General features: G+C 31.6%; 1 protein-coding gene across 1 annotated transcript; it reads left to right on the top strand.

The window, feature by feature from the left end:
* The first annotated feature begins 3,528 nt into the window (after window positions 1–3,528).
* LOC110778150 (small polypeptide DEVIL 13) lies at window positions 3,529–4,428 on the top strand. The gene has a single exon (XM_021982712.2). The coding sequence runs from the start codon at window positions 3,720–3,722 to the stop codon at window positions 4,161–4,163; it is 444 nt and encodes a 147-aa protein (XP_021838404.1). The 5' UTR covers window positions 3,529–3,719; the 3' UTR covers window positions 4,164–4,428.
* Window positions 4,429–9,275: the final 4,847 nt, after the last annotated feature.

The following is a 9,275-nucleotide window of genomic DNA, read 5'->3' as shown; positions in this document are numbered from 1 at the left end:
ATTTGGACAAATCGGTGTTAATCTGGACATATCAATTATGATCTAGAGATGAAATATTAATAACAATAATAATAAATTAAATAATTATAACTTTATTATTATAATCTGATCTGATCTGAACTGAACTGAACTGAACTGAACTGAACTGAACTGATCTAATCAATTCAACCCGACCTTAGTTTTCATGCCAAATATAAGGTAGACTAGTTGTGTTATTCCGTATCAAATATGATGGTTGCAATATGGTTTGACCATGGATAGGGAGTAGTCAATGCTACAAATAAATATTATTTTAATAAAATTTATATAACAAATAAAAAATGGACCACAAGTCCTAGTGACGTTGCGATTTGGAATGAGTATAAATTTTGGTAGAAAATTGAATAGAAAGGAATCTCACATTATATCTCCAATATTAGCAAAACAACGCGGATAACCAAGTATGGAAGTTGAGAAATGTTTATGCCTTGTCCCACTCAATGTTTATTTTATTAACTATTATAATTTTTTTTTTATAAATGGTAAAATTGGATTTAACTGCGGGTGGGACCCATAGTCAACGTTCTTGTTGGCCCACGTGTATGCATGTGATCTTTTCAATGCGTTCATATATGATTATGATGTGAATTATCTTCATTCTAGTATGAATGTAACATCGTACGTACTACTAGACTCCTCTGAGTGGTAGTACGTAGTGTAAATTCTGTAAATGCTTAATCCTGTGTTCCAACTCCTTTTCTGTTGTTTCTGCTCGTGCACAGAGTCACATGTACTACTATATTTAGTCACTGTTAAACTATCACGGAGTGTCTTTTACTGATTTACGCGTAAAGACGTGATCAGTTAAGGATAAAAATATATTGAACTAAAATAATATGGCCCATCTTAAGATTATGAAACCTAAGGTAGCGGAGGAAAGTAAATAAAGGAACCGGACCAGCCTTCTGGTTCTTGAACATCATGGATATAGTTGTATGATCTCAATAATGTTGTTTGGGTTGGTGGGAGACATTTAACACATAGTACGTACGTATTATCTCCACTTAATTATATTAACAGTACGTAATACAGTATTAATAGAGTACATATATCCAAGTATCCAAGTCCACATGAATTGAAGTGATGAACATGCAGTTTCAATTAGGTTGCAAACTTTGACCAGTCAAGGGTTTTAATGTGTTTTTTGCTTTCAATATTTTCCTGTCAGATTTTTCCATGCTACTAAAATCACCCACTTTCCTTGGATCCTAAGAAAAATATGCCAGATTCCTGTTTTAGTTTTTTTTAAGAATAATAAGTGAATAAAAAGTCAGATGACAAAATGGTAAGAAACCAGCTTTCATTTTAAGAAGTAAAAACTAACTAAACATACTTGGACAAATCAGCTTACTACAAAATTAATAATACGAAGTACGTAGTATTATACAATTTCCATGTGGATACAAAATATATATATATGTATAAAAAAAATGGAACATTTTCAAGATGTTTATTTTAACGAATAACTTTCTATCACACCGTCTAAACTTCTTCAACTTTTAAATCATGTCCAATTATATTGTTAACTGAATAGGAGGTGTGTGACATGTCATATGGTATGACAGTTAATTAGCCGTAAAACTATTGTCACAATAATTTACAATTAAGAATTTGCATAATCTAAACATAGTACCGTAACAATGTTAGAATCAAAGTTAGTATGTGGTGAAAAAGAAAAAAAACTACCTACTAGTACTTGTTTAAGAGACAAGAGTGGCTTGTCAGAGAACTTGGAGTTGAAAACATTTGAATTAGGGGCGGTGCTTCCAATTAAGTCATTTTTAAATTCAAGGATTTTGTCTCTTCATCCATATGCTTCCATGTGCTGCTAAATCTCATCAATTACACTATTCCTCTCCTCTTTTATGTTCATTAGTCGACTCATTACCATTCTTCTGTTGAATGTATACTATTACCTCTATTTGGATGTAGTTGTCATTGTTATATTATTGGTTAATTTTAAACTACACTATCAACATTTATAAAAGCTATTTCTTGACGGATAAAGTACTAATATATGACAATAGATCGAGAATGAGGAAATGAATTGAAAACTAAAAATGGCAAAATTCTTAGGCCCATGAAATTTCAAATGACATGATACACGCATGTATGCGACCAATTAACCTTTTCACCTTCTTAATCACTTCCTTTGTTTTCTATTCTCGTTTTCCATATATCTTGACGCGCAATTTAAATACCAGTATCACTTATTGGTAGAAAGAAGGATTGATAAGGTTAAAAAAAGGAACAAAATTTCCATAAGTAGTTAAAAAATGAGAAACTACTTGAAGAATGAGGTAGTACAAGTGTACAACAACATCTTATAACAAAATATATGTTCCCATGTGAAGTGGGAGTGAAAAACAAAAGAAACTATAGTAGCTATATATCTTAGCCTATATATTAGTAGTAGTATCACACTATCTCATTCACTGAACATAGTATGGATCGGAAAAGGTTCCAAAGAATAATAAGGCTATTTATCTTTGAGTTATTTTACAAAAGGACAAATTTAAGTTAACTCAAAAACGGAGAAACAAATCAAAAGCTAGCTTATAGTTTATCATAGGCTTAAATCAAATCTAAGCTACGCATGCCAATTTTGCAATCATAGGTTGTTTTTTAGATTAGTCAAATTAATTATGACTAATTTCAAATGATTAACTAAAATGAGTAAAGAAAAGAAGATTAAGATTCCTTATGACACTAAGAAGAAGTCAAACTAGTAGTAGAAAGTACCATAATTAAGCTTGGATCTTTATTAAGATTCCTCTTATATATGTATTAATCTTCACATCATAAACAGCATTTTATTAATCATCCATTTTATGCTTTAATTCGATCTAATTAATACACTTTATTAATCATATTTTATATTTCTTGGTTTTTTGTTTTTATGTTCCACTTCCATTGTATTTTCTCATAAATCATAATTCAATAACCTAACAATCATAATATTTTTTTTCCCTAAAGTGAAACCAACATAAGAAGGCGGTATTAGTGGGGAACTCACCTTGTGACTTAAAGGTCACATGGTCGAGTTTCTTCAGCTACGAAATGCTTGATAGTTGTTCAAACAAAGACCTGCGTAGAATGGGTGACTAACCTGGGATAGATACTGTTCAGTAGAGTCTTTTTTCTTACCTATTAATAATAATAAATAAAAAAAAAAAAAATGTGTTTTTAGGTTGTTATATAGGCTAGTACGAATAAGTGTTTCTCAAATTTGCTCTAGGTTCGCGATCACAGTTAAAAGAATAATTTAAATAATTTTTATTGTGCATATACTACGTATATATTAATTAAAAACATAATTACGAAGTATTTTATTTTGCGAATAGTAATTTTTGTTTTCCTTGAACCTTTTACTAAGTATAAAAAAAACATAGATAATCTCGGGTACATCGGTGAAAACAGTGTGGACATGTGCTGCCGGGACCAATGAATCGTATACCAATAATAGTTTGCCTACATTATACTATCACTAGTTTATATTCTACTATCACTTCTACTTACTGCTTACTACAAATGTTTTTAACCCCCCTTATATAAATCTCCCATGTGCCTTTGAATCCAAAGTGTTAGCAAATTATATTGCAAACAATATTCCTCTTCAGTCTTCACTTCCAGTCCATAATTAATTTCACCAGCTCAAACACAAAAAATCATTATTAAAAATGGGGTATGATGATCAAGACTTCTACTCGTCATCATCTTCAGATAAGAAATGGAAAAAATTCAAGAAGGAATCCTCATCAAGATCATCATCGTCATCAATGCCGATAGACTCCTCACTAATGCGAAGCTATTCAGCTAAAAACACCGCACCAAAGTCACCTCCATTCCTTAGAAGTTACTCCCAAAAACCATCCTCCAATAATCATCATAATAATAATAATAATAATAATAAGCTATCTAGAAGTTCCTCAATGAAGAGCTCATGCCCGTCTTCACCGTCGTCATCCAAGAACAAATCCAACCTTATGAGAAGCTTCTCCAAGAAAAGCTCCGCGTTTGGTAAGAAATGTACGCATTTAGCTAAGGAGCAAAAAGCCCGATTCTACATCATGAAGAGGTGTGTTTCCATGCTTGTTAGCTGGCCTAAAAAGGGTGATTCTTAACCTAATTATTCCCCACATCATCATTATTATCATTCACAATTTACTCCAATTTAACATCATCTTATTCATCATGATGATCATGGTGATGGTGATGATGATGTTGGTGATTTCAGATTAAGGGTTTTAATTAAGTTTTCATTACATTAGCTCTTAATTAGTTCAATTGTGGTAACCCCACAACGTACTATTAGTGTAATACATTTTGCAAATATATATTTATATATATCACATTAATATAAATAGAACTAGATTTTTTTATTGACCATTGTTCTTCTTTTTGTTTGTTTTTTAATATCCTGAAATTTTTTTGGCATACAAATTATCAAAATATAAATTATTAAAATGGGAGAAAGAATCAAACTTGAGTCCTATCATACCCCGAATCATTTATCTTAATTACATAGAGTAAAACCTCATTTATATTTTGGAAATTTCTTCATCATGGTAGTCTGCAATCCTGTTTTCATATTTGTCTTTGCTAAGTCAGAGATTCCATCCAGCTGTTGGAATTATCAACCATGCATAATGTTCATACATAAGAATTTCAATTTTTTATTTTATTTTTATTAAAAAAAAGGACAATAATAAAAATCAGATCTGCATATATACCAGAATGCATGTGAGCTGCCTCATTTGTTCTTGAAAAAAATAATTGGAGTGGGGGAAGTTGTCACAGCAAAAAGTTGGCTTGGTTGTATTCGAAAGTCCTTAAGTTAGGTAAAACAAATTCCTGCTCAACTATCTTTTTCCTAATATCCAGTTTAACACTTAATATTCCCTCTCTTCGAAATTATTAGTGCTTACAATAATTATACCCTATTTTGAACCATTTTTGTGACGATTAAATCTGGACGAAAATAGCATTGTACACTACTCCTATTTATAATACGAAAATGATAAAGGTCGCAACATGCGACCTTTAAGCCGTGTCACAATGATGACATGGCATGCTTACGTGTCGCGATTTAAATAGGAAATTAAAATATTTAACTTATATATTCTATTATTCATGTTTCAAAAAAAAGGTAGGAAAATCTTAATATTCTAATTTGTTTCCTTATTTATATTGATTACCGTATTTACATAATTTCATAGTAAAAATATTATGATGACGCCTAGTCTACGTGGCACATACATGTACCAATTAAACTCTAACACGTAAGATTGCGACAACTAAATATTGTCGCAACTTGCGACCTTTATCATCACCCTTTATAATATACCGTCATTTTACAACGTTTACTAAAAGTTGTCACATTTTCTTCAATAGAATATATTACTCATACGGAGTAGTATAATTATTACGTCCCATCTAGTAGTAGATAATGGTAATAAATTTAAGTTTTATTTGACAAGACGTTTATGATAATCACTACAAGAATTTGTATTTTTTATGACAACCTAATAACGACGGGTAAAAATTCCGTCGCAAAAAGACTTTTACAAACTTTTATATAAGGCGGTCTTACACAAAAGACCATTTTGCTGTCATATAAGTTAATCAATGGAACCAATTAGTTAAGCAATTGAATCAATTAGTTAAGCACTGGAATCAATTAGTTACGCACTGGAACTAATTAGTTAAGCAATGTAACCCAATTAGTAAACCAATGAAACTAATAAGTTAAACAATGAAACCAATTAGTTAAGCAATAAAACCAATTAGTTAAGCAATCAAAGTGGTCTTTTCGTAAGGCGGTCTTACACAAAAGTTGCCGAAAGACTTTTGCGACGGGGATAACAACCCAACAAAGACGGGAACAACCGTCGTAAATGTCTTTACGATGGGATTTTCCATTAACGACGGACCCCTTTTATGACGGGTTCACGACGGAAAATCCCGTCGTTAATAAACAATTATTGGCTTTTAGCGACGGGATTTCCAGTCGTTAATAGTACAATTTCTTGTAGTGAATGAAACCTTATCTCAAATCTGATGCTTTCTATATAAATTTGCATTTTAATCTAATATCACTCTGGTAAGTCGTAACTTATAATGGATGGTAATAGAAACTTATTAAGAAAATATAAAGAAGTTGAGTAAACTAGCATTATCATTGAAATGATATTGATTTTCCTATCAACGTTACCTTGAAATTCATTCCTATTTACATTATTTATAGCCGGCCGCCGGCTATCAGAAGGGCTCTTAAGGTACTCCGCGCAGATGATGAAGAAGCGTTGAAATTACATACCCCGCACCATTTTAAAGGCTATTCGTGTAACTTATGTCGATATCATGAAGTAATGAAGTGACAACTAATAATATCAGATAATTGAATGAACTCTTCTATAATTAGAAATACAGTGTGGTACTAGCTACTAGGCTACTAGTAGTAAATAGTAAATGGATACTCCGTAGTTTACAATTTGACAATTAACATAATTTCTATCTATATTCTTTTATATTCATGTTTAATTTTATTGGTCTATAGTCTTTGATTTTGGTAGAAAATGACATACTCCATAATAAAGTTTGATTAATTATTATGGGTGTAACAGCTAAGAAAGGCAAGCAATATTAGAGATAAAGTTAGGTAAAATTTGAGCAAAGTGAAAAATGTTAAAAGTGAAGAATAGGAAGCAATATAAGTGCTGGACATTTACAAAAAAGAGAGCAGTTGATGTCCTTTCAAAGAGGAGCCCTGTGTTTGGAGGGAAGCTAAATAAGCATTTTGTGATGAATGTTGTGACCTTATATGCAACTCCAGACCACCTTTAGCTGTAAGCCTGTAACCACAACTTCCTTGGTCCTACTAGCTACTACCAATCTACCATCCCATGTCTATCAATCGACGTTTTTTTTAACAACCACGGGATTCATCATCTAACCCGGCCCGTCCCTTCCTCCCACGCCAGTAAGCACGAAGCTTATTGGCTTTAGGGGTGATGACTGATGAGATGGGATCAAATGGAATATGTCTCCTTTATGCAATTACAAAGAGATTGTACGGATTTTTAGACCACAGTGTTAGGGGGATTGATTTTGGCGGACCTGTGTGTGACCTGTGAATACAATTATACGTAGTGGTCTCATGAACAAAGGAAAAACATAATTCAACAGGAAAAAAGACATGTCAACAAGATAATAACAGAAGGGGTTTTCTATTGTGGTAAGGAGCAAGGAGCAAGCAAATTGTCTGTTCTTCTTGTTTCAATTTGTGATTCTCTATCAGAATAATGTTCAGTATTTTGTTGTTAGATGTCAATAATTGTGCTATTACATTTTTGGTGCAACACAAAATAGTGGAGAACAAAGTTAAAGATATGAAAATCAACAACCAAAAAAAGCAGGGTGAATTTCATTTCTGATGTGACGGTTATATTCTTCAGAACAACTACTCAGTCACTCCAGATCAAGCAATTACTGCACGTCCTGGTAAAAAAGAAAGAGAAGAAAGTAAAATTTGTACTACAAAAAGGACCAAACTGACCCATTTACAGGGAGGTATAACTCAGCTATAAGCACACAAATAAACTCATATTCTTGGGTCCCACATTATCAAACTTCCACCATACAATTCAATTATACTCCTAGTAGCAAATTAGATAAGGTCATAAGGGCCGATAACACTCTCTTATCATTGCTCTAATTGCACTTTATATGTCCTAAGTGTATCTTTGACCAATCATTTTTGTTAATAATTCAACACTTAGATTTCAAATACTAATCATTTTAAAAGTAGTTTACTTTTTTACTTTTTAAATTCTTTAACCTACAATTTCTTTCTTTACGATAATACAACCCCAAAGATGTATTTCATTAGTTTGTTAATAATAATGTCATTCGAAAATCCAATCACAATTATTAATATCGGAGATGGATGGTGTAACAATGTATCGATGACTTACTAAATGTCGTACAACAAATACATTGTGAGACCATGTTCATTAATATGACAACTGGGTAGTCTGGGTGTAAGACTATGTCATTATTTTGACAACTGTATTTCTTATCAGATATCTAAACACTTTGCTTTTAACTGTGAGATCATGATCAGTATTATTTTCAAGACCATTTCATTAATATGACAAAGTGAATAGAGTTGGATGGCATGACATATATTTTGACAATTTACTAAATGTCCGACAATAATTTTACAAAAATCGTGAAAAAAAGAAGTCGCCCGCAAACTTTTGAGAAAAAAATAAAAATAAAAGTTATGACATGTATAAGTCGATACTACTCCGTAATAATTGAGAAATGATATGAAAGGAAGAGGAAGTAAGTATGAATGTATGATGAGTCATGAAGTTAGGCCTTTAGTTCTGCTTTTCTGTTTGATATGATAGAAATTCAGAGAGTGTTGGGGGGTGAAAGGGCCCTACAGCATGTCTGGGTTCTGAATTTTTAGGCCCGTGGGCCCAACTGTCAACTCAGCCTCATCTATTGTGGGTTTGAAATTTAGCAACGGAGACGACATATTTTACGGATCCATGGCCCAATTACTTTGGCACTCAATTAAAAAAAATAATCACTGTATCTTTTTTTTTGTGTTACTTAATGCAGATATTATTTTTTAAATACAAAAATAAAAATTACAAAATTACCTTAATTAATTAAAGAGTCCGTGAACTTGTGATGTTAACTCTCTCCTAATCCACTATCTATACTCTTGATACTCCCGATTTTAAAATTATTAGATGTACACAGTTATGGGGTTCTTAACAAATACTTTATCTTTTCTTTTCAAAATTATTTAAGTACGTTTGTCAATGTACGATTTCAAACATTAATATGTTCAATTATAGATAAGAAAATATTATAAAAAACTGATATTTAAAAAATATTTATTGAGACGAATCTAATAACACCCCACATGACTATGTTTTTCTTGAGTATAAATAACAAAAAGAAGTTAAAGAAGTTTGTGTGAATAGTATCCAAAACCCAATTGTGTCGTGTAAATAAGAACGTATGAAATAATATTATACTCAGATACATAGGATAAGTTTTTATCAACTATTTCTACCGCATAAGGACACTGCAATTTCATAGCCATAATTGTTAACATAAGTTTCATAGTCTAACAAAAGCTCTTCTAGTTTGGTGGGATTTATTTTAAATCGTTTTTATCAATTTGCTGGCAATTTTTTTTAACCCTTTTAATT

The sequence above is a fragment of the Spinacia oleracea genome, chromosome 6 (genome assembly GCF_020520425.1).
Source record: "Spinacia oleracea cultivar Varoflay chromosome 6, BTI_SOV_V1, whole genome shotgun sequence".
Lineage (NCBI taxonomy): Eukaryota > Viridiplantae > Streptophyta > Magnoliopsida > Caryophyllales > Amaranthaceae > Spinacia > Spinacia oleracea.
The sequence above is the reverse complement of the archived record's forward strand: the minus strand, read 5'-3'. Positions and strand labels throughout refer to the sequence as shown.

Bases quoted from the DNA above. Each gene is read 5' to 3' on its own strand.
- LOC110778150 (XM_021982712.2), top strand. From the start codon at position 3,720: ATGGGGTATGATGATCAAGACTTCTACTCGTCATCATCTTCAGATAAG.